Source organism: Dromiciops gliroides, chromosome 5, assembly GCF_019393635.1.
Source record: "Dromiciops gliroides isolate mDroGli1 chromosome 5, mDroGli1.pri, whole genome shotgun sequence".
Classification (NCBI taxonomy): Eukaryota; Metazoa; Chordata; class Mammalia; order Microbiotheria; family Microbiotheriidae; genus Dromiciops; species Dromiciops gliroides.
Window position 1 is genome coordinate 293,906,816 of NC_057865.1, and position 28,000 is coordinate 293,934,815.

The following is a 28,000-nucleotide window of genomic DNA, read 5'->3' on the forward strand; positions in this document are numbered from 1 at the left end:
GGAGGCGCACACAATTAACACTGCACATTTCTACAGGGGCCCAGAGTCTTCATACGGTTTGAGCTGAAGTAGAAGAAATGTTTTAAGCTTTAGTGGCTGAAAACTGCACCAATCCTCTGAGGCCGCCCTACAGAACAGGGGCAGTTTGCCCATTGTCTCATTAGATGCCCACAATAACCCTGGAAGGCGGATATGAGCGCTGTCATTTTTTGTTCAATTGTTTCAGTCGTATCCAAGTCTCCATGACCCCATTTGGAGCTTTCTTGGCAGAGATACTGGAGTGGTTTGCCGTTTCCTTCTCCAGATCATCTTACAGGTGAGGAACTGAGGAAAAGAGTGAAGTGACTTGCCAAGGATCATGGGGCTGGTGTGAGGCAGATTCTGAATTCCTGACTCTGGGCCCAATGCTCTAACCACTGCACCACCCAGTTGCCACAGAAAATGTAAAGAAGCCTTCCCCATAGGAGCTTCTCATTACCTAGCATTGAGAAGGTTTCTAGAGCCTAGAATGGTCAAAGGAAACATCATCTGAGTAGTGAGCAAAGAGAATAGTTTCTTTCACTGCAAAGTTAAACATGGTTCTATTTACAGCTGGGCCTTCTTCAGAACAGGTTATGCCAGTTTCTTGTTTTATCCAGCTCAAATCCTTACATAAACAGTCTGCTCCTAATTGCCTGGTCTAGGTCACCTCTCCCATTTTTTTCAGGCACAGACAATGATTTTTCAGAGGTGGATTTCTTTATTTTGGTCACTGCACGAAGTCCAATTGACACCTGTCTCCTTGGAAGCCAATGGAAGGAGAGATGAATGACTGACAGGTGGACAACAGCACAGCACTGAGGGGGGGGGGCGGGGCAGGGAGCAGAGAGGAAGGTTATGAAAGCCTTTGAAAGCCAAACTGTACTTGATCTGTTGAGTCAGGGGGTTGACATGGTCAGGCCTGCACTTTAGGAAAATCACACTAGTGGCTCAATGGACTGGAATGGGGAGAGACTGGAGGCAGGCAGACCCACCTGCCGCTATAGCAATGGGGCAGGCATGAGGTGACGAGGGCCTGTACCAGGGTGGGGGCAGGGTCAGAGGAGAGATGCTGCAGAGGTGAAATCAAGAGGCCTTGGCAATAACTTGGACAGGGACAGGACTCTGAGGTTGTGACTCTGAAGGACTGGGAGGACCACACTGCCCTCAACAGTTATAGGGGAGGGGCAGGTAGAGGGGAGGGCAGTGAATTCTGTTTTGGACATGTGGAGTTTCTGAGGTGTCTGAGAGGCAGTTAAAGAGGAGGGACCAACGGTCAGCAGAGGGACTGGGACAGGACAGGTAGATATGAGATACGGTGAGCTCACATATGGTCATTAAAGCCAAGAGAGCTGAGGAGATCACCCAGTGGAGCAGTCTAGAGGGAGAAGAGGCCCCAGGACGAGAACCATGTGGAACATCCCTGGTCAGAGGGTGTGACCTACAATGAGCAAAAGAGACTGAAGAAGGCTGGTAGGTAACTAAGAGCCAGGAGAGGGGAATCTGACCTAGAGGGGAGGGTGATCAGTACCAGCCACTGATCCCTAAGGGCAGGTCAAGAACGAGGAGTGCGCTTGATAACTAGAGATCACTGGGAACTTTGAAGAGAAGAGTTTTGGTGGCATGAGGAGGTGGGAAGCTGCACTGCAGAGGGTTAAGACAGCAGGAGGAGGGAACACAGAGGCACCGGTGGTAGATGCCCCCTTCAAGGAGTTTAACCACAAGGGGCAGAAGAGGCAAGAAGAAAGTGGGGATGGAAGAACCAAGTAATGGGGGAGACATGGGCATGTTTGTAATCAGCAGGGAGGGAACCAACAGGGGGAGACAGAAAATAAGTGGGAGAGCTGGGATGATGGGGGAGGGGGGGAGAGAGGTCTGCTTGTGCAGATAGAAGGGTTAGGGCACCTCTTCCTGTGAAACACGGGTGAGAGAGAGAGGGGCAGGAGGTGCTTGAGGGTTGGGAGAGGAAGAAGAGGGAGCTCACGGCAAACGCCCTCTGCTTTTTCAGCAGAATATGAGTTTCTCAATGTTCTCAGCTGGGGAGTTTGGGGAAGGGGGACAGAGGATCAAGGGAGGTTTGAAAAGGGATGAGAAGGTTCAGAAGGGCCACCGTGGAGAGTGGGTAAGGAGGGAAGTAGGGGAGGATTGCCTAGCAGCAGCGAGGGCCCAGGTGAGCTTGTGTCTGTAGCGGACCCAGTCAGGACGGTTGTGTAATTTCCCCTACCTTTAGTCAGCAGCACTTGTGCAGGTATAAGGGTGGAAGTGATCTAAGGTTTGACAGGGCACAATAGACAATGAGATAAGTAGGTAGGAATTCCAAAGACAACAGTGTAGAGTTGAATGAACTCACCAAGGAGTCAAGATGGGCCAAAGAGGGCAGAATGGCTATTTTTCACTCTCACGTATGAGAGTTTACATTTATCTCTACTGAATGTCCCCCTACTCCATTTGGCCCAATATTCTAGCCTGTGAGGACCCTTTCTGAACTATCTCTAGTGTTCTGGCTAACCTTCCCACTTTGACATCATCTGCAGATTGGGTAAGCAGTCCATCCAAGTCTCAATCCCTTGGCATCACCTCAGGAACCCCCATTCATATCTCGCTATTCTGTGAGTCACATTATTTAGCCCATCCCTAGTCCATCTAACTGGCCCCTGGTCAAGCCTACATCTGCCTTATCTAGAACAGTAAGAGAGATTTTGTTAAATACGTTACTAAAAACTTATCCACAGTATCCCTGATTTTCCAGTTTAGTAAAAACAAAAACTGGGAAAGGAGGCCCTGGATTCAGGAGGACCTGTGTTCAAATCTGACCTCAGACACTTGACACTTACTACCTGTGTGATCCTGGGCAAGTCACTTAACCCTCATTGCCCCACAAACAAAAAAAAGGAAAGAAGAGCCAGAGGGCCTAGAGTCCAATCCTGGCTTTAATGACATGTTCCTGATTCAAAGCATTGACCTCATTTTTCTTATCTATAAAATGGGGCTAACTGGCTTCTCAGATGATTTCTCCAACACCCCACCCAGATCTCAGTCTGGGAACCCACTACTACCCAGCCCCATGACTGGGTTCAAGTCTGACATATATGATCACAAGCAAGTTATAAGTTCCATTGCCTTGAGGCTCTTAGGCAGCAAAATAGGTGTGGTGTTGTTGTTCAGTCGTGTCCAACTCTTTGGGATCTCATCTGGAGTTTTCTTGGCAAAGATCCTGGAGTGGTTTCCCATTTCATTCTCCAACTCATTTTACAGCTGAGGAAACTGAGGCACACAGGGTGAAGTGACTAGCCCAGGGTCACAGAGCCAGTAAGTGTCTGAGGAGGAATTTGAAGATGAGTTTTCTTGACTCCAGGACTGGTGCTCTACCTGTTGCCACCACCTGACAGACTTATAATGGCATTTACACTGAGCACTAATGGGGACCTTGAAGAACTTGTGAAGACTCGTGAAGAACTCATCAGAGTTACTCTTCCTACCTCCCCCATAATAATAGTAATAATAATAATAATAATGGCTAACCTTTATACTGTGCTGACTATGTGCTAGGTACTGTACAATCACTATCTCATTAGGTCCTCACTGTGACTCTGGGAAGTAAAGGCTGCTATTACCCCCATTTTACCGATAAAGAAACTGGGGTGAGGGGTGGAGCCAAGATGGCAGAGGAAAAATATTAAACACACAGAGCTCCTGATACAATTACCCCCAAAACAGCAATAAAAGAACCCCTGGAACAGAAAAACCCACAAAAATACAGGCTGAGATTATTTTCTAGCCATAGACAGATTAAAGGGGGCCATGCTGAGCTACCAGTAAAGTCCAACCCCTCGACTGTGTTGACAGAGACCCCAGGCCCACCACACCAGAGGAACTTAACCCCTGTGCCTCCGAATCAGCTGCAGCACCAGCGTCTTCTGGAACTGAGCTTGCAGTCGGGTGAGAGGGCTGAACAGCTGGCCAGGGGGGAACGTGCAGGGGTGTCAGTGGAACCTAGGGAGGAATTCAACTGTCCCACCCCAGTAGGGAACCAGGAAGAGAAATTGAGTGGCAGGAGGCCCAGGTGGGGGAGGGGCGAAGGTTCATCAAAGCTAAGAACCACACCACAGAAAGCTTTGCTGGTTGGTTGTTTAGTAAGTAGGCTTGAGAACAGGCCAGGCAAGAGAAAAACCTGCCCTCCCTCAAACCAAAACACCTGGGACCCTCTGAAGCTGGGGACAGTAGTGTAGCCTAGAATCAGGGCCCCCCAGTGGGGAGTTAAAAGTCAAGTAAAAGAGGGCAAGATGAGCAAGCAAAGAAAGTTCAGAACTATAGAAAGTTTCTTCAGCAACAAGGAAGATCAAGGTGCACCCTCAGAAGAGGACAACAACATCAGGGCCCCTATATTCAAAGCTTCCAAGAAAAATATGAACTGGTCTCAGGCCATAGAAGCTCTCAAAAGGGACTTTGAAGAGAAAGTAGGAGAGATAGAAGGAAAATTTAGAGAGAGAGAGGAAAGAATGGAAAGAGAAATGAGAGTGATGCAGGAAAGTCATGAGAAACTGGGGCAAAGGTTAGTGTCTTGCCCAGAGTCACACAGCTAGCAAGTGTCTGGAGCTGAATTTGAACCCAGGTCTCTTGGACTCCAATCCCAACTGTATCCAGATGCCAGGAGCTTAAGAGTCTAAGAAGAAAGAGAAAGTAATTAATGTAAGTATCTTGGGTTCACTTTTGATTAGGCAGGAGAATCCTTGGGGGTGATAGCAAAGAGGGAGCCAGCAGCTTTAGAACACCATCACACAGGCCCACGTTTTAGGCACCTATTGTTTGGAAACTGCTCTGCCCCTTGGCTGACACATGTCTACTAAGAGAATGTTCAGTGAAGCACTCCCAGGTGGCCGCCCACTGGGGCAGAGATGTTTAGAGGGCACTCCATCAGAATCAGTACAGGTGTTGTGGCAAGCCTGTGCCCACAGACTCTCCGGCCAATAAACACCTGCTATCTTGTCATTATTTCATAGGAGAAGGCATTTGAGGGCAGTCATCAATCTTCATCTACAAATATTCATTCACCTCACTGTCAAGCTGAGACTTTCCCTATTTCTGGCCACCCAGTGTCACAAAGCACTTTCACATACCCGATGGCATGGGGCTGCTGAGAGAATTTTTCATTTTCCTCTTGTTAGACCTTAGGCTGCCGTTCCTGGGGCTGTCGGGCAGACTGAAGCCTGTTTATATTAACCTCACCTGGCCAGAACCTGACTCATGGAAGGACAGTAGTAAGAGAAGCCTTTCTGGCATTCCTCCAATGAGAAGCCCGAGGGGAGTTTGTGCATTCCAAAGTGATTTGGCAACTATTTGTGGAAGGATCTTGGTGACGTGTCAATCTCCTCCCCTCAATCAGCCCATTGAGAATTCTTTAAGGAGAGCAGTAGAGGGTTTGATCTGTTACTTTGTTTATTTAACCGTAAGAATGCTGAAGGAAGCAGAAGATAACGTCTGACTAAGGGGCCATAAAGATGGTTGTGTTAACAGTGATTTCCATCTCTCGTGTCACCCCTGTTCCAGAGCCCACTGGTACTGGACTCTCCTTATGGGAGAGGGGGAGGGGCTCCTGCCTTGGCCAGGCTCCCTTCAGGACACATCAGAGAAATTCACCTTTGAGCAAGAAGGTGGAGGCAGTCAGTGCCACTTCAGGTCGCTGAAGAGTGACTAAGACTTTGGGAATCCCTGAGAGGTGCCAGTGTGCCACTCTAGAGACTTTGGAGAGTCTCCCTTAGGTGAGACCCATGTCTCTCTCTCTTTTTTGGGGCAGTGGGGTGGGGCAATGAGGGTTAAATGACTTGTCTAGGGTCACACAGCTAGTAAGTGTCAAGTGTCTGAGGCTAGATTTGAACTCAGGTCCTCCTGAATCCTGGGCTGGTGCTTTATCCACTTTGACAACCTAGCTGCTCCACCCATGACTATCTCTTAACTGAGCTGAGTTATCTAGGTCCCCATGGGAGAGCTTAGTCACTCTGTACTGTCTGGTATAAATCATTCCGTGCACGCCTTCTCTGATTTTCTGCTTTGCTACCATTTGGATAAATGGGTTTTCTTTGCTATTTGCTCTGTGTATTGGGTGGGAAAGGGGCTGAGCCCTGGCTATGGGGCTTGGAATCCCCAACTCCCACCCCCCCCAACCCCGCCCCAATGACAGAGTAATCAGAAGTTACAAGGAACCAAAGCATATCCTCTAAGGGAGCAGTGAGATAGAACTTTAGCCTGGTTCCTACTGCCTCTCTCTGAAGAAAGAACTAGGGCTCCTGCCTCCCTCCTGGCAGGAATGTGTCTGCCTCCCCTGGAGAAAGGTGTGTGTATGTGTGGGCGTGGGTTGTGGGAGGGCTACTCTGCTTCACTCACATTGAGTCACACTATAATGAGCCCCCTCAACATGTGTAAGACCCATTCACCAATCTCACTCTCCACACTGAGAATTTTTCCTTATACGAAGCTTGGTCTGAAGCCCAGGTGGGTTCAGGTTTATATTTCTGAATTTTGAATCCGTATATAAGCATAATAAAACCTAGGTTTTTAACTTCTAGAATATGTGCACTGCCATTAATAAATATTCAGCTGCAGAGTCTCGCACCTCAGCTCTGTAGGCTGGACGTATGCTATTAGACTTTGGCAGGATGTTAGGAACTCTTGGGATGACTAGGTGAAACAGGGTCAGAACATGCAGTCAAAACTGGCACCTGGAGAAGAGCAACATGAAAAGAACCCCAAAAGGAGGGTTGTTGTAGCCAGACTGGGGAGGGCTTTAAATGCCTAGTTAAGGAGTATTTTTTGTTCTGTAGACCAGAGGTTGTCAGACTTGCAGATGCAATTGGGAAATGTTTAACCAAATAAGTACAAATACAACGCAACATATAATGTTGATTTGTGGTTTTCTGAGTCTGTAGGATGTGGCTTTGAGCAGGGGAGTAACAAGGTCAGATCTGAGTTATCATCAGTGCTGAGATGGTTAATCTGGCAGTTTCGTGCTGGGTGGACTGGACCAGGAAGTGAAAGCAGAACAGAGAAGTACCGGGGGTGGCCCAGAAGGCACTGCTGCTGCTTCACCACGTAACCTCCCATCCCTTCCTTCTCTCTTGGCCCCTAGGCTCACACCCTCTCCTCCTGGAGGTTTCTCCCTGATGTGGTCTCCCCCTTCACTACAATTAGGCCAGACCCCACAACTTAATCTCCATTGGCCTCCCCACCTAGGCCGAAAGTTACTTGAGGTCAGGTCACCAGGGAGTATTTCTTTGAACTGTGCGCAGTCCCCAGCCCTTGATTGGTGCTCAAGAAAGCCCTGACTGGGCATCACGAGGGCAAGAGCTATACTCAGCACTAGTGCAGAGCAGACACTTAATAAGAGCTCACTGAATGAATGAGCCACCATCAAAGCCCACATCACGCTGTTCATACTATGTCCTGCAGGAGGCCAAAGAAGACCTCAAGAGGCTTCAAGGGCTCCTCAAGAAAAGTGGCCCTTAATTTCTCTCACATTAAGGGATCTTCTAGAATAATGTGCTGTGCTGGAAATACCCGGCACTCTCTGGGACACCCACAACTCTTATCGAGGTACTCTGCAATGTAAACAGACTGCTTTCGAATCTCCTGGGACCCACATCTGAAGGACCTTTAAAGTGTGGATTTTTTCCAATGACGGCAGAAGCCCAAGAAGTGAAGTGCTCAGTCTATTTGTTATAGATTGGTTTAGCATGCTAGGGTGTGAACCACAACTCTACTGTCCTAAGCCCCCGCCGGTTCACAAAACACTAAAGCTGGGCTCAGGCAATGTGGTGGGGGTGGAAAGAGTGGAACAGAAGGGAAGAGGCTTCTCCTCTCTCAAGGGTCTGAAGCTCAGTCTGAATCTAGAAGAGGATGGAACTCCGCCTGCCCCTCCCAACCCCTTTGGCAGTGTAGTGGTGAGACTCATGGGCCCTTTCTCAGAATCTAAAATCCACAGAATGACAAAAGGAACTAACTCCCTTTGAATAAAATAAGGTGATTGGCATTTTGAGAAAACAACGTTGTGGATTCCACATTTGGCACCAGTAGGTGTTGCTGGTCAGTCATTTCTGACTCTTTATGACCCCACTTGCAGTTTCCTTGGCAGATACTGGAGTGGTTGACCCTTTTCTTCTCCAGCTCATTTAACAGATAAGGAAAGTGAGGGTGGGTGAAGTGACTTGCCCAGGGTCACACAGCTAGGAAGTGTCTCAGGTCAAATTTGAACTCAGGACGAGTCTTCCTGACTCCAAGCCCAGTGCTTTGTGCAATGTGGCACCACCTAGGGGATCTAAATATCCTCCTAACTCCAACATTGACAAATTGATGGAGGGCTCTCTGGTTGAATGAAATACCCACATTCTGTGGTTCTGCTGCTGCTGCTCTGAGATGTCAGGGGACCATATCAGGCCATTCTCTCAGGGCCAGTCAGGAGTTCTTAAGTGTGTCTCTGGGCCCTAGTCAGGAAATCCCAGATTGAAGGCCCATGACATGGGCAGGAGCCAAAGAGCAAAGGACCTTGGCAGTATCTTGTTCCATTTGGTTTGAAGTGTCTTTGGCTCTTTCTCACTATGGCCTCTTCTCCCAGGAGATACCTAATCTGGCTAGAAGGGAGGGAGGGAGGGGGGAAAGGAGGGAAAGGGAGTAAAGGAGGAAGGCCAAGTCTCTTCTTCAAAGCCCCCTGACCCTGTTATTCCCTCTCCCAAGCTCTCCACAGTCTTCCCATCTTCCATTTCATAGTAAAACTCCTCCCTTCCCAATCACATCTAAATCCCCAGCAATCTGGCTTTTGGCCCTTTCCCTGGACTGGAACTGTCTTCTCCAAGATTACCAAGTGATTTCTTCCCTGCTGCCCAAGCAACCTTTCCTTCCTCCAGAAGCTTCCCCCTTCTGCTTTCCTGACACACTCCAGCTCCTTCCTCGAGGCCCTCACACAGGGCACACCCCACCACCTGAACCCTCTTTCCCTTCACCCCTCCTTCCAAGAAGGCCTAGCTTTTTTTGTTTTGTTTTTGTTTTTTTGGTGAGGCAATTGGGGTTAAGTGACTTGCCCAGGGTCACACAGCTAGTAAGTGTCAAGTGTCTGAGGCCACATTTGAACTCGGGTTCTCCTGAATCCAGGGCCGGTGCTCTATCCACTGTGCCACCTAGCTGCCCCTTGGCCTAGCTTTCTTCAAAGTTCCACCCAGGTGCCCCCTCCTTGCCAACTACAATGCCCTCTCACTTCTGAAATCTCTTTGTAAGGTTCCTTTTAACCTCTGTGCCCATAGTAGGTGCTTTAATAAATGCTTATTGAATCCAACTGTTGAATTAAGCTGTGTCAACATTCTGCTACTTGCTCTGTGCAGTTTCCTCCCACTTGAAGAAGACTCTGAAAAAGAACCTACCTATGGGAATGGCAAACAGCGTTCTTAATAAATGGGACTAGCATTTCACTAAGCCAGGGCTTCTTCTTCTTTTTTATTTGCAGGGCAATGAGGGTTAAGTGACTTTCCCAGGGTCACACAGCTAGTTAAGTGTCAAGTGTCTGAGGCTAGATTTGAACTCAGGTCCTCCTGAATCCAGGGCCAGTGCTCTATCCACTGTGCCACCTTGCTGCCCCCTAAGCCAGAGCTTCTTAAACCTGTGGCCCACAAACTTGTTTGCTTTAAAAAAAAACATTTTGGTAACTATTTCAATGTGTTTGCTTCCTTTCCTCTGTAATCCAGTACATTTTATTCATTCTAAAAATTATTTTGAGAAGGCGTTCAAGGCTCCACAACTGTGACTGGGGTCCAGGACCCAGCAGAGCTAAGACTGCCTGCAGGAATCCATGAAGAACCCTGAAAGTAGAGGAAAGCAGACGCTCCCTAAGGTGCCCCATTTGTTATTGTTTTTAATAGGAAGCCAGGAAGACACAAGAGAAACACAGCCAGCTGGAGGGTGCACTTTGGATGGGACACAGGGACAGCGTCCTGTGGTTAGACATCTAGGCAACCTACAAAGTTCCTGGGGCCGTTCAGCCATCCGTCTCTCTGGACACCTGCCTCCTGGTGCTCTACACCCAAGGGAATCGGGTCGCCAGAGCCTGAGACTCCTTGACTCACAGAACACAGAATGTCATCCACACCAGCCCCAATTCAATCAGCTCCCACAGCTCTGCTCACTTCCAGGATCAAATACAAATCCTGCCTTAGGCTCCAGGCCCTTCATAATCTTGTCGTGGTCGTCTCCCCGCCCCCCCCCCCCCATTCCCTTCCAGCCCTATCACACCTTCTACATCCAATCCATATTCCTCCATCTCCCACCTCTGGGCATTTTCTCTGGCTGTGCCCCCTGCCTCCTGACCTCCCTGGCTTCCTTCAAGTACCAGCTAAAATCCCATCTTTTGGAGGGAGCCTTTCTCCATCCACCTCGATGAGCGTGTCTGCCGCCCCCGCCTTCCCTTCATTAGCCTATAGCTTGTTTGTGAGATCATCTGCATGTTGTCTTTCCCCTTGGATTACGAGTTTAGATTAGAGACCTTTGTCTCTAATGGCCTCATTTCTTTCTTTTTTTTTGAATTTAAATTTTATTTTTTCTCAATTACATGGAAACAGATTGTTAACATTTTTTTTTAAATGGTGAGTTCCATTTTATCTCCCTCTCTCCTTTCTTGGGGAGGCAAGCAGTCTGATATAGAAGATCCTTGTGCAATCATGTAATCACACAGCCAGTAATCACGTAAAATGTTTCTAATTTCACAGATTAGAGAACTGAGTCTCAGAAAGGAGTCGGCGTTACCCAGTGGTCATGGGCAGGGATGATATGAAAAGTCTGGGGCTTCTGAAGGTCTAGAAATCCTCTAGTGTGGCAGCACATTTCCCCACATGAGAATACATTACCAATTTTATAACAGATCAATGGAAAACAGAATGTTATCACAGTCGTATGTGAACAACGCTTCCACACGCTAAAACACTATGTTTGGCCAAAAGATGGAGCCTCAGTTACTAGCAGGAATTTTATCCCAGCTCCTGACACACATATGGTATGTTCCACACTGAGGATGGCTGTGAGTCAGTGAGCACTAGAACAGTCAGAGCGACCTCGGAAATGGCTTCCAGGGTCCTTGGTTCTTGGAGAAGTAGGTAGTAATAGCATCTGCTGGGGAGGTGAGCCCAGCACAAAATGGGAAGTTCTGCTGGACACTAGAGACAAATTCTGAGTCTGCTTTACTAATGCCAAGAGAGTGAAAACTGGAGGGATGGAAGGAAGGAGGAAACAAATACTCATTAAGTCCTTATTGCCAGGAACTTGGCTAAGCGCTTTACAAACATTATCTTGCTTGGGCCTCAAAACAACCCTGAGCAGTAGTGTTATCATCACCCTCATTTTACAGATAAATGAACTGAGGTAAATAGAGGCGAAGTGACTTGCCTGGAGTCCCAGAACTAAGTGTCTACGGTAGGATTGGAAATCAGGTCTTCCTGACTGCGGGCCCAGGGCTCTATCTATGAGAGTTGGGAGGTGGGCCCCTAGGGAATGATCATGCAGGGAGGCTCTCAACCAGATCAGGGGAGAATCCAAGCGCTAATGAAATTGTGGCTATTTTTTTCCCCAGTGTTTTTTTACAAATAATAAATATTATTATTTAAAGCTTTGAGTTACAAATTTTATCCCTCCTTCCTGAAGCAGTAAGCAATCAGATATAAGTTATACATGTACAATTATGTAAAACATTGCCATATCAGTCATTTTGGGGGGGAGGTGACATGGGGGCAATGAGGGTTAAGTGACTTGCCCAGGGTCACACAGCTGGTAAGTGTCAAGTGTTTGAGGCTGGATTTGAACTCAGGTCCTCCTGAATCCGGGGCTGATGCTTTATCCATTGTATCACCTAGCTGCCCGTATTAGCCGTTTTGTATAAGAAAACTTGAATAAAAGAAAAAAAAAATGAAAGAAAGTGGAAAATAGCATGCTTCAGTCTATGTTCCATCAAGACCAGTTCTTTCTGTGGAGGTGGACAGTATGCTTCATCAGTAGTCCTTAAGTCATTTACAGTTCTTCATCCAACAATATTGCTATCACTCTGTACTACATTCTCTTGGTTCTGCTCACTTCACTATACATCAGTTCATACAGGTCTTTCCAGGCCTTTCTGAAATTGTCCTGCTTGTTATTTCTCATAGCACAATAATATTCTATCACCATCATATAAAATCGTGGCTATTTGAAACCCTGAAAAAAGGGCAAGTCTGCGACTGGTCAAACAGCTTCAAAGTCACTGACGACTAAACGCCCTCTACAGAGAAGCTGCTTCATTGCCCATGTCCCCACAATCACGTTCCTCCTCAGGATGACCCATAAAGGGCAGGATGAAGCATGCCAACATTCTAGAATTGTAACTAAGGTCCAAAGAGGGAATGAGTCCTCCCAGGATCGCTGAGCAAGCTCTGGACAGAACAAGGATTAGAATCCCTGACCTTTCCCTTCATGTGCGTGCGTGCGTGTGCGTGCGTGCGTGTGCGTGCGTGCGTGTGCGTGCGTGCGTGCGTGCGTGTGTGTGCGTGCGTGCGTGCGTGTGTGTTTTGACCCACCAAAAGCAGCAGGCTCGCATCCCTGGGCTATCTCTTGCTAGACCCTTCACGCACCCAATTGTTAGCCTGTGGCATCTCAGAAACTTGACTCTGCCCAAGGATTTTGCTGCCTCCCACATGCTGCTCCCTCTTAACTCAAGCTGGAAGGAGGTGTTTATATGGAAACTGTCCAAGATCCCCCAGGACTTTCCCTTCCTTCAAGTTTTCACTTAACGCCCCTTAGAGTCAGTTTCCCCTTCTGCCTGCCCGCCCAGAACTTCCACTTACCCTATACTGCTGCTTCATAAGCTTTACCCACTGAATACTTTGGGATGGGAAATGATCTAGAACCCACAGACACTATTCTGAAGATTCCTACAGAAGGGGTTAAGAACATTCAGTGTAACTAGGTCTGTATCCCAAAGAAATCATAGAAAAGGGAAAAGGACCCACATGTACAGAAATATTTCTAGCAGCCCTCTTTGTGGTGACAAAGAATTGGAAAATTGAGGGAATGCCCATCAATTGGGTAATGGCTGAACAAGTCGTGGTATATGTTTTTTGTTTTTGCAGGACAATAAGGGTTAAGTGACTTGCCTAGGGTCACACAGCTAGTTAAGTGTCAAGTGTCTGAGGCTGGGTTTGAACTCAGGTCCTCCTGAATCCAAGGCCAGTGCTTTATCCACTGCGCCACCTAGCTGCCCCCAAGTTGTGGTATATGATTGTAATGGAATACTATTGTGCTATGAAAAATGACGAGCAGGCAGATTTCAGAAAAACCTGGAAAGACTTAAGTGGACTAATGCTGAGTGAAGTGAGCAGAACCAGGAGAACATTGTACACAGTAACAGCAACACTGTGTGATGATCAACTGTGATAGATTTGACTCTTCTCATCAGTGCAATGATCAAAGACATTCCAAAGGACTCGTGATAGAAAACATTCTCCACATCCAGAAAAAAGAACTATGGATTCTGAATGCAGATTGAACCATACTGTTTTGAATTTTGTTTTTGTTTTTTCTTTTTTGAGGTTTTTCCCTTTTGTTCTGATTCTTCTTTCACAACATGACTAATGCAGAAACATGTTTAATGTGATTGTACATATAGAACCTAGATCAGATGTCTTTGTCTTGGGGAGGGGGGAGGGAAGAGAGGGAGGGAAAAATTTGGAACTAAAAATCTTATGAGGGGCAGCTAGGTGGTGCAGTGGATAGAGCACTGGCCCTGGAGTCAGGAGTACCTGAGTTCAAATCCAGCCTCAGACACTTAACACTTACTAGCTGTGTGACCCTGGGCAAGTCACTTAACCCCAATTGCCTCACTAAAAAAAAAAAAAAATCTTATGAAAACAAATGTTGAAAACTATCTTTACATGTAACTAGAATAAAAAAGTTTTATGATTTAAAAAAAACCCATATAATAATAAGAAGAAGAATAAAAGAATATTCCGTGTAAAACACAGGCAGCCAAGCTCATGTCCATGCTAGCAAATGCTTCGTGTGTGGCTCATCTTTTAACTGATGCCATGGGACCAGGGGATGCTAAGGGAAGAGTACCTGGACCCCAATGCCACTTTTGATGCTTATCACCTGAGTAGTAAGATCCTGGCCAAATCACTGATCTTCCTGTCTCTCAGGTTCCTCATTTGCAGAAGAAGACGACTGGACTCTAAGGTCCCTTTCAGTTGCAGCTTTCTGGTCCTGTGGGGCTTGGCCTCAAGGAGCAGGGAGAACAGACCAATATTCAAGCAACTCTGGGAAGTAGAAATGACCAGATCTCTTCTTGCTAAGTGCGTCAAAGAGGAACCCAGCCAAGCCCACAGGGAAGCTGGTTAGTTGAGCAGAAAGGTTCCATGAATAGGGAGAGGAGGAGGTGCTATCAGAGACCCTAAAGGACAGGAAGGACCCAGGGAGTAGGGACAGGACACGATCCGGGACACTCCCAACCTCCCAAGCGGGAGCTCCTGTGGAATGCTTCATGCCAGCAGCTCAGCAACAGTGTGGCTGGGGCTGCTTCTAACAAGGTCGACCCCATCAGGGGCATGTTTTCTCACACAAGGACAAGAAGGAATCTAGTCTGGGGCTTGGTCTCGGTCACTTAACAAGGCTCATTAACTAGATGGGCTGGAGCATAGTCTAGGCCAGTTAGGGCTGCACCAACTTCTCTTACATGACAGCTGACTCAGCAACTACAGCCAGTCATTTGGTCTTCAAAAGGGGGAGGAATGAGGGTGGGGGTTTTCCGTAGGTTGTCGGCCACAGGAGCAATAAACTAGACGATGCAGATGGGCTGGAGCAAAGTTGGCCCTGCCTGAAGCAGGCCTTTCTGCTTCGGGAGAGCGGGCCTCTTCCTTCTTCCCTCAAACCTAGATCTACCTTCGGGCCAGGACTGTGAGCCTCTGAGTCTTCACTCTAACACATGTGGGACCAAAGCTTGGGCCATGGAGGGTGGATTTGTTTTTAGGATTCAAACTATGTGTTGTAAGGTCACTATGGTCAAGAAAAATGAATCATCTAGTGTTTGATCCCTTTAAGGTGTGTCTCCACATGTAGGAAAGCTGGTCCTTGGGCACCTGACAGTTTCTCACCACCCCCATACCTGAAGCCTTCCTGGACTGGTAAGCCTTATCAAAGCTGGCTCTCTGCTGATAGTGCCTTCCAACAGTCTGAGTCATCCCCAGGCCACAGGGAAGGGCAAGAGTAGAGCAGTCATCAAAAGGGATGTCCCGTGGTGCCCCTGGGCCCTGGGCATCACATCAGCAACAGGCAGCAGCCTGACAGTCTGAATTCTAACTGAAGGACTTCTAGGGAGCACTCGGCTCTTTCTGGGTGAAGACTGAGAGTCACAAATAGGCCCCCAACTCAGCTGTGGTTGTGAAGGCTAAGCCTTGACTCAAAGACCAGCCTTATCATAAAAATTACACAGGAGGCAGAGGAGAGCAGGTCAACTTGAAGGATGCTGAGATCACAGATGTGTCAGGCCCAGAAGTCAAGGGCTTTTCATTGCAATGATCCTGGGAAATGGGACTCTCTAACAGGGAAATCAGTTAACTGTTAAGTTAACCAGTTAAAAAAACCAAACTGCACCGCCCCCTTCCCAGTCTCTCATCTCCCCAAACTGCACAGACTGTGCAGAACAGTCCCAGTGCACTCCTTCTACAGATCCCAGAGGAGCTGACCATCAAAGCCAGGGGAAGCAGCCCTAAATCCCCAGGATGCACTACATGCCATAGAAGGTTCTTGCTCCAAGGCTCCCCAGCTGAACCTTCAGGGAAGATGCTGCCCTTCATAACCCAGAGCTTCTGGGGAGATGTCTAGGAGCCTCCAGGTGGTGCCAGGCCTCCTCCCTCCTCATGAATCTCCCTCCTGAATAAAATCCAAACTTGCTTAGGCACGAGCTCTCTCTGCTGCAAGTTTCATTTCTGGTACTGTTATAAGCCAAGTTATTAGAGAGCTCTTTGTGTGTTTGTTTTATCTCCTTTCCTAGGAATCAGTAGGAGATACAAGGTCTACTTTTCCAAGCCATAAGAGAACAAGAATCTCCCCAGCAACTACTGGGGCATGGTCATGTAGGCTTGCCTGGAGCCTTCATTGATGGGAGGCTAACATCCTCCCCAAGGAAGTGCCTTAGGAGAGCTCCACTGATTTGGCCAAGCACGGGGCAATGGACCGTGCAGCGGCCCCCAGGCCAGATAGCTCAAGCTCCACCGCTATGCCACACCAGCTGCTATAGATGAGCAGCTTTCCTCTGAACTAGTTAAAGGATCCCATTGGGGACCGATGGGTAGGGGTTCTCTATGTGTTTGGAGGAGTTCTAACAGGGGGAACTTGATGTCCTTCCTGTTACTCTGCCATCTTGATCCAACCTCCCATAGGCAATTTTCTTTTTTTTTTTTTTTAGTGAGGCAATTGGGGTTAAGTGACTTGCCCAGGGTCACACAGCTAGCAAGTGTTAAGTGTCTGAGGCCAGATTTGAACTCAGGACCTCCTGACTCCAGGGCCGGTGCTCTATCCACTGCGCCACCTAGCTGCCCCCATAGGCAATTTTCAAAGGAAGCAACCCAAAGTATCAAGAGCCATGTGAAAACATGCTCCAAATCACTAATAACTAAAGAGATGCAAATTAAAGTGACTCCCAGGTTCCACCTCACCCCTATCATATTGGCAAAATTGGTACAAATAAGGAAAATGACAATTGCTAGCAAGGCTAAAGGGAAACAGGCACATCACCCCTCTATTGATGGAGCTGTGACTTGGTCCAGCCATTGGACCCATGGCCCCAAAGCTACAGGTATGTACCCTTTGACTCAGAGATGTCACGATCTAGCCTAGATCCCAAAGAGATCTAACGAAGAAGACACAGATGCTCCCATCTGTACATGAATATTCACAGCAGATATTTTGGGAGTGTCCAAGAACTGGAAACTCAGGGGGTACCCATCAAGTGGAGAACAGCTGGTCAGATGATGGCACATGAATGTAATGGAATCCTACTGGGCCATAAGAAACAATGAAACTGTTGAGACTTGTCTGAGCTGATGCCGAGGGAAGGGAGCTCAAGCAGGAAAACAATTTACACAATAACAACAAGACTGCAAAGACCAACAACTTGAAAGCCTCAGGAATTCTAATCAGTGCAGTGACCAGCCCGGATGCCTGCCTTGTTCCTGCAAGGCCTGAGGGAGATCTATGGGTTTGGATGCGACCAAAATGGGCATGGGTTCTGCTGGGCTAGGCCCGTTTGCCTGAGTTCCTTTTTCTCAATGAGGGAGAGCGTGTATGCGTGCGCACACATGCGTGTGCACATGTCTGTGTGTTGGGGGCAGGTGATATAGGGAAAGAAAACCAATGTTTGTTAATTGGACAAAACAACTGTGCTTCCATGCTATCTCACACACCCTGACCTCCAGCTTGACTCCCTCCCTGCCTCCCCACTAGTCCAATGTTCCCTCTCCCCCGGACTTGGTTTCCCTGCATCTGGTCTCTCCTCTACCCCAATCTAGTGACCGATGAACACTGCCCAAGCATAGGTCTGACCACATGGCTCCCTTACTCAAGAAGCTTCATGGCCTCCTGGCTGCCTTCTCTAAGGCATTTAAAGCTTCACCCTCTGGCTCCAGCATCTCTTTTCCACGATGGTTTCACATCCGCCTCCCTCTTTGCTCCAGTCCAATGGACCGACTTGCTGTTCCTGGTCCTCAATGTTCCACTTCCTATCTCTATGCCTTTGCCCAGGCTGTTCTCCATGCCAGAAACATTCTCTTTCCTTTTTTTTCTTTTTTAGTGAGGCAATTGGGGTTAAGTGACTTGCCCAGGGTCACAGCTAGTAAGTGTTAAGTGTCTGAGGCCAGATTTGAACTCAGGTCCTCCTGAATCCAGAGCCGGTGTTCTATCCACTGCGCCATCGAGCTGCCCCAACATTCTCTTTCTTAATTGCCACATCTGAGAATCCCTAACTCTAGCCAAAGCCCAACTCAAATGCCACCTATATCAGGAGCCATTTCTTACTGCTCCTTTTGCTTGTGGGCACTTGTTAGCCCCTCCTCCACCCACCCTAGTAGAGTGTATGCTTCTTGAGGGCAGGGACAGATTCACTGTTGCCTTTGTGCTTCCAGCACTGGCAAAGGGCACTGGGCCCACCACAGAGAAGCTCAGGAAAACCATGAGAAAATGAATGAAATGACAGTTCTTCAAAAAACAAAGGTGTCTTGTTGTATTTGGTCATCAGAGCTAAATACAATTCAATTGAAAAAGAAAAGGCTGTCTCCCCTATTTGGACTTTTGCAAAAAGATGGAGAAAAGCAACTATGGTCACCCTGTTGAACATGCAGAAACATCTTTGGTTATTAAAACAGAACTTCAGGATGCAGAAGTGGATGCAGAAACACCATCTCCACTGCTGGGGATGGGGGGCAGTAATGGATGTGGTCAAAGGACTTTAGAGAACTGCACCTTATTTAATCAATACTCAGAGACAAGCACCCAGCGACGCTCCTTTCCAGGCCAGACACCCGGCACAAAACGGGCTTCCACGAGGCAGTGGTCAGGACAATTCTGGGAACCGGCTGGGACTAAATCAGAATCTCTGGGAATCAGCATTTCTCAGAACTGGCTATAAACAAACCACCTTCCTTAAATAGGTACAAGTCACCCCTTCACCAACAGGCAAACATTAAAAACCGGTGTGGCCTATTGTAGGCCAGCTGGCCTCAGTGTTGCCAGTTGTGCTATACTTCACTGGGCAACACTATATCTACCATCCAAAGTCTAATCTCCAAAGGGATGCCCTCAGAGTGACAGAGTAATACAAACCAGACACAATGCCGAAAGCCTCAGAGCAAATGGATGGTGTCTACACACACTAGTTAAACATTTAGTTAGGCATCTTCCCAGAGAAAAAGCGTTTTTTGTGCTCTATATTCAGCCCTAGGTGTCTGAAACAGGCAGATCAGTTATTCTTCGACCCTGTACTTATTTATTTTTTTTGGAGGGCAATGAGGGCTAAGTGACTTGCCCAGGGTCACACAGCTAGTAAGTATCAAGTGTATTGAGGCCAGATTTGAACTCAGGTCCTCCTGAATCCAGGGCCGGTGCTTTATCCACTGTGCCACCTAGCTGCCCCAACCCTGTACATTTATTCAGAGACAATGGGACAATCAACTCCAATCAAGAGACCACAGATACTATTAAGGCATTGCAAATAATGTACCAACCAACAGCTATCTATACCAGTCCCTGCAAGGATCAACTTGACCAGGGAGGGAGGGAAGGGGTGGTGGAGTCAGAAGTGCTGAGGGCTAAATGGCTACTGACTTTGTGGGGCTCACTGGGGGGGATGTCAAAGCCAATCACTTCTGGTAAGAAGCAAGACTATGACTTGTAAACAGACATATCTTGGCTTCCAAGTTCTCTCAATGTATGCATGAACGTGCACGTACATGCACATGCACACGCATGCACGCACACATGCACACACGCATGCACACCAACCAAACCCCACGATCCTATGAAAATAAGCGGATGACACTCCATTTCATAGCTCATGGGTCAGACAGGCTTCAGGGCTTGCCAAGTAATCCAGCCTTACCCACCAACCAACCTAAACCAACCAGCTCATTTCCTGCCACCCCAGAGGCTGCTCTCTGCCAGGCATTCCTTCCTCACACAGCAGAGACATTTCTGCCACCTGACTTTTGCTCCTGCTGCTGCCCCAAACACAGAGGAAGGATCTTCCCCAAGGGGAGAAGGAGAAAGGCTTGGAACTAAAAAACTTATGAAAACAAATGTTGAAAACTATCTTTACATGTAACTGCAAAATAATAAAATACTTCTATGATAAAACAAAACCCTGCCTCATGCTCCCCAATCCTTCTAGGGTCATCTCCAGTGCCACTGCCCGCCTTCCTTGCCCGAGGCCCCCTGAGCCACGGAGCAACAATCAGAAGGCCCGTAGATCCAATCACCAGGGTGACCTGCCGCTTCTAGGCCCAGCTCGAGGCTCTGTCTGCCCTGGATTCCATACTTCTCAGAATCCCAGGCTCAGAGCAGAGACGATCCAACCCATACTTCAGTAAAAACTTCCTCCCTTTAGAGCAGCAGGACCAGGGACCGAGGAACTAAAATAAGCTGAAGACTTTGCTGCACCTAAGCGAAATGTCCAAGCTTCTTCTAAGGGAAATGGAAGTGAAGGCATCTCCCATTTTAAAAAGGCAAACTGCCTGACCCGGTGTGGGTGGGCAGTGCTCCAGCTGCTATCCCTCTACCCAAGCAATGATCATCCCTTCCGGGAAGAGGAGGGCAGCAGAATGGCCTCTGTTTGCACCCAAGGAGCAGCGGCTTGCCTGGATAAGATTGGCTTCGCTTCTGCCTTCACGGGGCATCCACTGATCTGATCCTAGAAAAAGGCCACCAGGACACCCGCTTCCTCTTCTGTAAAATGGTGATTGTCACACGTGCCCACATTCCCCATTCCACCAGACTGGTGTGAACCACAGCCATAGCGAGCAAGCAACAAGCTCAAGCAGAGGCCAGCTTCCAGCAAGCTCCACCGCCACATGCTTTCGCCCCAGTTTTCTCATTGCTTCCTCTCTCTTCCCACACAGTCCCGAAACCCTTTTATGACCCATTTACCACTGGGCTCTGGGATGTGGATGAGCCCGGTGGGGAACCAAAGATGTCACCCTTGTGAACAATGCTGCTGCCCAGAATCAGGACAAAAACCGTGACCGGTCTCACCTCGAGAGACAGACATTCACTCAACCAAGCACAAATAAGAAAAGTAGCCTAGTGGACGTCCAAGCCACATGGGAAAGAAAAAGACAAGTCTCACCTCCCAGAAGCTATCACTGGAAACCTCTACGCCGACAGAATCATCGTAAGTGACAGACATTTCTTCACAAGTCGAGGAAGAGCTCCAAAGGCTGAAACTTGGGATCACAGTCACTCGTGTTCAACTCTATAGAAAAAGGACAAAAGAGGATGAGTCGGGTTTGGTATATTTGTTGTTAACTCTCAGTTAAGGGAGAAAAGAAGATCTCACTTCACAAATCATCTCCATTCCCTAGCCAAGCCTTCTTTCTTGATGATTCAAACGGAGCTTATTCCCTTGGGGCAAGGGGTGAGGAGAGAGGACAAAAAGGTAATGAAGACCACATGTGACTCATCAGCAACAGAGACTGGATCATCAACTTTGCTGTTCAACATTTTCCTGGAAAATGCCAAGGACTTTCTAAAGAGCTACGGTCCTGAGATCTGCTTCATAAAACAACATTCATTGGCTCAGAGGGAGTTCACACGGAGCTCCAGGAAAGAGACTCATCTCGAAGGTTTCTGTCCCAGGACATGGTGCCCGTTCTGGAGTGTGGAGGGAGACTCCAAAGGCGCCACCTGTTCCAGCTGTGGTGGCTGCTCGGATTCTGAGAAGGGCTCCTCCACCATCAGGCTGCTCATGACCTCGGGTTTGAGAAGCACTGGGGCCCCAGGAAGCACCAGCTAAGCCAGGCCCAGCTTTACACCAATGACAACATCTCCCACACAAGGTTCCAATTTTCTCCCCAAGCAGGATTGGTGCAGAAAAAAAGGCATCAATGAACAAGTGTGTAGTGAAATGATGGTCCTGGAACAAACTTAGTGATTCCAATTTTAAAACCAAGGAGTTTTTGAAGAAAAAGAAATTGAGGCAATGTTTTTTTCTCTGTAAAGCACATGTCGATGAAGCCCATCAGAGCTACGAGTTTGGGGTGTCCAGACCTCATGGGGACCTGGCCCAGGGTGTGGGGGGTGCCACTGTGTTTAACTGGAGATCTTAGTGCCTTAAGGTTCGGCCTGGAAAGGGTGGCCCCGTGGCTCTATTTTAAATGCTTCAGGAAGAAGGGCCCTTAACTTTCCACCATCTCAGCCCGGGGCCTTGCAATATCCTCTCTCCTCACTTCAACCCTCTAAGCTTCCCCGGCATCAAGATTCACTTTCAAGTGCATGAACCCTTCTCAGTCCCTCCCCTGCCAACAGCCTTCCCTCTGACGTGACCTTTGGTCTACTGTGTATACCTTTCATAAGTTTATATTTGTCAACCTGGAGCTCCCAGGGAGCAGGACCAGACCTGCCTTCTTAACATCCCCAGTGGCCCTTGTCTGCCCCATTACTAAGTGCTTGGCTTAAGAAATGCTTACTGACTGAATCATACCACTAAGCAAAATAAAGACTACAAGCCTTTCTTAATGGCCTGGAGACAGAAATACAAAAGAGAAGCTATCTCTGCCCTCAGGGAACTTACATTGCCTTGGGAGAATGTGACATGTTCACAGACCACCAAATACTGGATATATAGACTAGAAGTTCATTCCAGGGATGGGGGAAGCCTGTTGAATAAGCTCATCCTCATGGGATTGAAATGCCAGAGGGGTTTTTATTTTATCACAGAAGCGCTAGGGAGCCTCTGAAGCTTCTGGAGGAAGAGTGACACTGTCAGAGGGATGGTGAGGGAATGTCAATTTGGCAGCTGTGTGTCAGAGAAGAAACTACTGCAACAGCCCAGGAGAGAGGTGATGCAGGCCAGAGGTAGTGGTGGTATGAGTGGAAGGAAAGGGAGGGAGGGGCACAAGAGATGGTAAGGAGACGGAAATGACAGTGATGTTGACAGTATAGAGCAGGGGAGGAATGTCGGAGTCTGCAGTGAGGAAGAAGGGTGGGCTTCAGGGGAAAAGCTAACAGTGGTGAGTTTGAGCTGCCTAAGGGTCACCCAGGTGGAAATGCCCAGCAGGAAGCCTGAGATGTGGCACAGGGTTTAGGGAGAGGGATAGAGGCTGTGTGTGTTGGGGTGGTCATCACCTGTAAAGAGATGAGGAAGAAGGGAGGAGACAAGCATGTATGAGCTGAATCCAAGGGCACCCATAGAGCCAATTCAGGAGCAGAGAGTGTGGGCAGAGAAGGTGAGAGGGCCTGGCCAAGGCATCGCTCACATACTGGAGGCCAAACCTGCCAAGGACAGTGAGAAGGATGCGTCCAACAGGCTCCTTAACACCCAGCTATTTCTACATTCACAGAAGCTATAAATAGCTCCAGTCGCATGGTCACAATACATACACCGCTTCCTAATGGCAGCTGCTCTTAACGAAAATACCAACATCTTGACAGTTTCGTAATCTGAGTCTGTGAAGTAAGGACAAAAGGAAGTTTGTGGAATATTGGCTAGAAGGACAACAAAGCCTAACAGACCGGTGGGGTCTGCTTGATGGCTTTGACACAGAATTAATTTCTCAGCCTCTTTTTCCTGGGAAAGGGCCACGCGCCGGTCAGTGTCACTCCCGCAGGCAGCTCCCTTGGACAACACTTGCAGCACAAGAACGCTTGCTGCACTATTAGGTTTTGGTCCCCGGGCTTAATAAACCAAGAGTGACGTGAACGTGGTCCAAGTCAGCCCAATGACGGCTCACAGGCTACATTGTTCTCTCCTTCCTCCTAGAAAAGCGGAGCCTTCAGACATTCTCAAGCTCAGTTCAAAGGTCTGAGCGTCACTGCGTCTGAACAGAAACGTGAAAATAAATGCTCAATAACAACTATGAAGAGTCCTCTGGGAGCTCCTATTTCCACCATGTTTTTGAGTCTGAAAATATGGGGGGAGGGGCTGGCCAATAGTACAACTGGGTGGACAATGGTCAGTCTAGGGGGTCTGAGTGGGGCATCTTGGTCATCTAGCAGTGGACTGGCCCTGTCTTTGACATTCTGAACAGTGGCTCGAATAAAAACAGGAATCCCTGTCTGATGTTTATGACCTGGACAATGTAGGCGAGTCACAGACCATCTGGGAATCTCACTCTCCTCAGCTGTAAAATGTGGGCATGGGACCAGCTGACCACTGAGGCTGCTTCTAGCTCTCACTCTGACCCTTTGGACAGCACGCTTATCAGATTCACAGAGGGCATAATGCTGAGGAAAGGCAGTCCACTGCGTGGCAGGTCAGGAACACAGGTGAAACAATGTTCTATTACAGCCCAACAGGGGGTCCCTCCTGGGAGAGGGCATGAGGTTCCTTGTCCACCCTTGCTTTCTACCAATGGAGACGTGGCTGCAAACAACCAGTCTCCGCCCCGGTACTTTCATTTCCGGAGGGAAGCTGTCCAGGAGTTCCTCTTGGATCAGGGAGAGGATGCCTGGTTTGTTGGATATTCTCCTGGGAAAGCTCTCACGCTGGCAAGCAACTGGGGAGTGATCATCGGTCACTCTTTAATGAGGCACAGAGAGCACAGGGATGGGGTGGAGGCAGGCAGGCTGTGTGGGGGATGGGCAGGAGAGGGAGAGGGGCACTCAGAGTCACTGATGTAATCAGAGTTGGGAGCACTTGGGCACCGAGGCCCTGGGGCCCCGAGTGCTCAAGGGACAGGGTTTTAGGGGTACATTTTTATAGGGATCTAGTAGCGGGGGGGGTGGGCTCTTCCTCACCCTAAGTTTAGTTCCTTAACAACATCCCCAAGTTATCAGTGCCACCTCCTTAACTGACATAACGTTTTACTGGTTTTACTCTATGTCTGGAGCTGACTGGCAGCTTCTATAGCCTGAGGGAGCATTACACTGGGGCTTCCCCAGACATGACCTCAGTTAATTCATGAAGTGGTTTGCAAGTGACTGCTATGTTCCCCTTTACACTCTAACTTTCTATTGCTATTATCTTATATTGGCTACTCATATACCTACTGACTACACTAACTGGTGGGGTGGCCAGAGGACCACCCAAGGGCCAAAATACAATACAATTTCAACAATTTCATCAAATTAGATGAAATTTCCTAGGGATGAATATAAAGTCTTATACTTGGGTACAAAAAATCAATTTCAAGTGAAAGATAGAAGAGACTTAACCAGAGAGTTCTGTGGATTTTTTAGGGTAGCAAGTTCAGGGAGTCAGTAATATGACATGACAGCCAACAAAGCTAATGTTATCTGAGACACAAACTGTCCAGATTTATTAAGGCAATAGGCCCACTGTCCTATGCCCTGACCATAAGAACACAGATTTAATTAATCCATCTCCTCATTTTACCAATGAAGCAACTGAGGCCCAGGATTTGAATTCAGGCTCAGACTCCAGCCCTGGCATTCTTACTTAAATCTGGAGCACTGTATTCAAATGCTGGGTGCCAAATCTTAGGAAGGACATCAAAAAGGTGGAGGACATATAGAATAACATAGCTACAGAAGGCCAAGACTATATGCCACATGAGGACTGGTTAAAGGCAAGGGGATATTCAGCCTGGAGAAGAGATCTCTTGAGGGGGTGGCAGGGAGTGGTGAATGCTATATGGAATGTGAGCATGGAACTAAGAGGCACCATAATGGATAGAGCATTGGGCCTGGAATTAGAAAGTCTTCATTCAAATTTGACGTCAGACACCAGCTGTGTGACCCTAGTCACATAACCCTGTTTCAGTTTCTTCAAGTACAAAATGAAGATAACAAATAACATTTATTTCCCAAGAATGTTTTGAGGATCAAATGAGATCAAATTTGTAAAGCACTCAGCACAATGCCTGGCCCATAGTAGGTGCTTATTCCATCACCCTACCCACTTTCTTTAAGTAATAATAATAATAATTAATAAATAACCAAAGGGCTATTGGAAGGAAGGAGAAGAGAATGGAGGTCAGTCTGAGAAACAATAGGAAAAAGCTGAAAGAGACAAACTTGGGCTTGATGCAGGGGAAAACATCTTACCTACCAGAGTGCCCCCAATGTGGGAAGAGTGACAATGATAACGATCCCACGAACTGAGCATTAATGAAGGTTTGGGAATGGCTTTATGGATGCGACTTTGATTCAGCGGTTGAATTTCCCTCCCTGGAGGGTTCTGAGGAAAGGTGGAATCCCACTTGTCTGGACCAGCTGGCCTCTGCATTTCACAGACTCTGCCGAGGCTTTTCTCACAACAACCTTGGGCAGCTGGGATTGAAAGTGGCCTTAGTCCCATTTTACAAAAGGGATACTGAGGCTTGGAGGAGTACCATCACTTGCCCAGGCCAATGAACAACTCAAACCCACACATCCAGCTTCCAAGTCTAGTTCTCCTTTTCCGTAGCTGTGGAAGCCTTCGAGGCAGGCTCCCTTGCCACCCGACAGCATCAGAGAATGCCAAAGCTCAAGGAACCTTTGGGATCATTGAGAGTATCCTCTTGATGGTCCCCCAGCTCATTAATTGCAGAGCTGGTAAAGGATAAAATCTCTTGACTCCTAGGGCCAGTACCCCAGGGCCCTGTGCTAGTGGACATTGTTCCTGGTGAAGCTCAGCCACGATGTTCTGATACGTCAAAAGGACCTGGTATCTGAAAAGATTTGCCCTTGGACAGGTCCATCCAACATGCTGGTGGAAAGAGCATGGCTTCCAGGGCACAACACCTGCTCAAAAACTTCCTAGCCAGGGGGCTGGGAACATATGTAGTCCTCTGGGTCCCATCTGGAAAACGAGGAGGTTGGAGAAGATGAGCTACATCGATGATCTGTTTACACAGATCTGAGGCCACGGTAGGAGCCTGGAATTTGGGCCAGTTCTTGTGGATTCTTTGTACCTCATGCTGCTCCTCTTCCCAACAGTCTCCCCAGATTGACATCAACCTAACTTCCAACCCATGACATTCAGAGAATGCAGACCCATACGACTAACCTAAACAAGCTCTCACGGAGGAAGTCCAAGAGCACTTCTGTGGATCTGGGAGCTCATCAATGCGGACAATGACACAGTTCACACACCGTCCACGCCTGCATTTTGAATCTGCTAGAAGCTATTACCAGTAACAGCAACAGCACTTCCACAAGGCTTCAAGGTTTGCAAAGTTTTTTACACGTCACATTTGATCCTCACAACAACACCATGAGGGGGCTGTTATCCCCATTTTACAGGTGAGGAAACTGAGGCTGAAAAAGATGTGTAACTTTCCTCAAGGTCACACAGCAAGTGAGATGGAATCTGAACTCAGATCTTCGCAATTCCAAGTCGCGCACTCTATTCCCTGCAGCACAAGCTAGTTGCCTAGGGCCTAAGGGTCTGAAGGCACAGGAAGAAGCAGGCACACACAGGGCCAAGAACCAGAAGCCTTGGGACAAGCAGCAAAAGGAGGAGGAGAAGGCACACGTGAATAAAGGCTCTAGGCTCTGCCATACTCTCCCAGCAGATGACCCAGGCCGACGCATCCAGTGGACCAACTGAGCGGATCTGGAGAAAAGGTCTGCCCCTTCCCGGCTTTCAGAAGCTGGAGCCGCTGTGTCACCCAACCACTTCCAATAACCCGAGTCTTGCCTCAGCCACAAAGGTTAGGAAGGGTTAGAAAGAGCTAGAAATGGAAATTCAGCAGAAAGGGGAACCTCAGGCTAAGTGTTAACAATGTTTCTGATAGCCTCAAATAACTCTGACTGGACTCCTGGGAGGAGAGGGAAGGAGAAAAATTTGGAACTCAAAATCTTTTTTTTTTTTAAATAAAGTATTTATTTTTTCCCCCCATTACATGTAAAGATAGTTCTCAACTTTTGTTTATACAAGCTTACCAATTTCAGATTTTTCTCCCTCCCTCCCTTAGCAGGTAATCTGATATAGGTTGTGTGTATATATATATATATATGTATATATGTATGTATGTATGTATGTATATGTATATATGTATGTATGTATGTATGTATATATGTATGTATGTATATTTATATATATATATACACATAATAACATTAAACATATTTCTGCATTAGTCATATTATAAGAGAAAAATCAGAGCAATGAGGAAAAACCTCAAAATAGAAAAACAACAGCACCAAAAACAAAAGAAATAGTATGGTTCATTCAGCATCTATACTCCACAGTTCTTTTTTTTTTTCCCCCTGGATTTGGAGATCCTCTTCTATCATGAGTTCCCTGGAACTCTTCTGTACCACTGTATTGGTGAGAAGAATA

At 47.7% G+C, this 28,000-nt stretch overlaps 1 protein-coding gene across 10 annotated transcripts in view; it reads right to left on the minus strand.

Moving 5' to 3' along the window:
• The window catches only part of PACSIN2 (protein kinase C and casein kinase substrate in neurons 2), a 142,510-nt gene that overhangs the window by 25,618 nt on the left and 88,892 nt on the right, over positions 1 to 28,000 (minus strand). For 6 of the 10 annotated variants that reach the window (XM_043967076.1, XM_043967071.1, XM_043967074.1 and 3 more), the window contains one exon: positions 20,903 to 21,028. The exons of the other annotated variants lie outside the window; for them this stretch is intronic. In XM_043967076.1, the coding sequence (XP_043823011.1) occupies positions 20,903 to 20,962 (60 nt within the window). In that variant the 5' untranslated portion in view covers positions 20,963 to 21,028. The remainder of the gene's footprint in view (positions 1 to 20,902; positions 21,029 to 28,000) is intronic. 10 annotated transcript variants of the gene reach the window in all.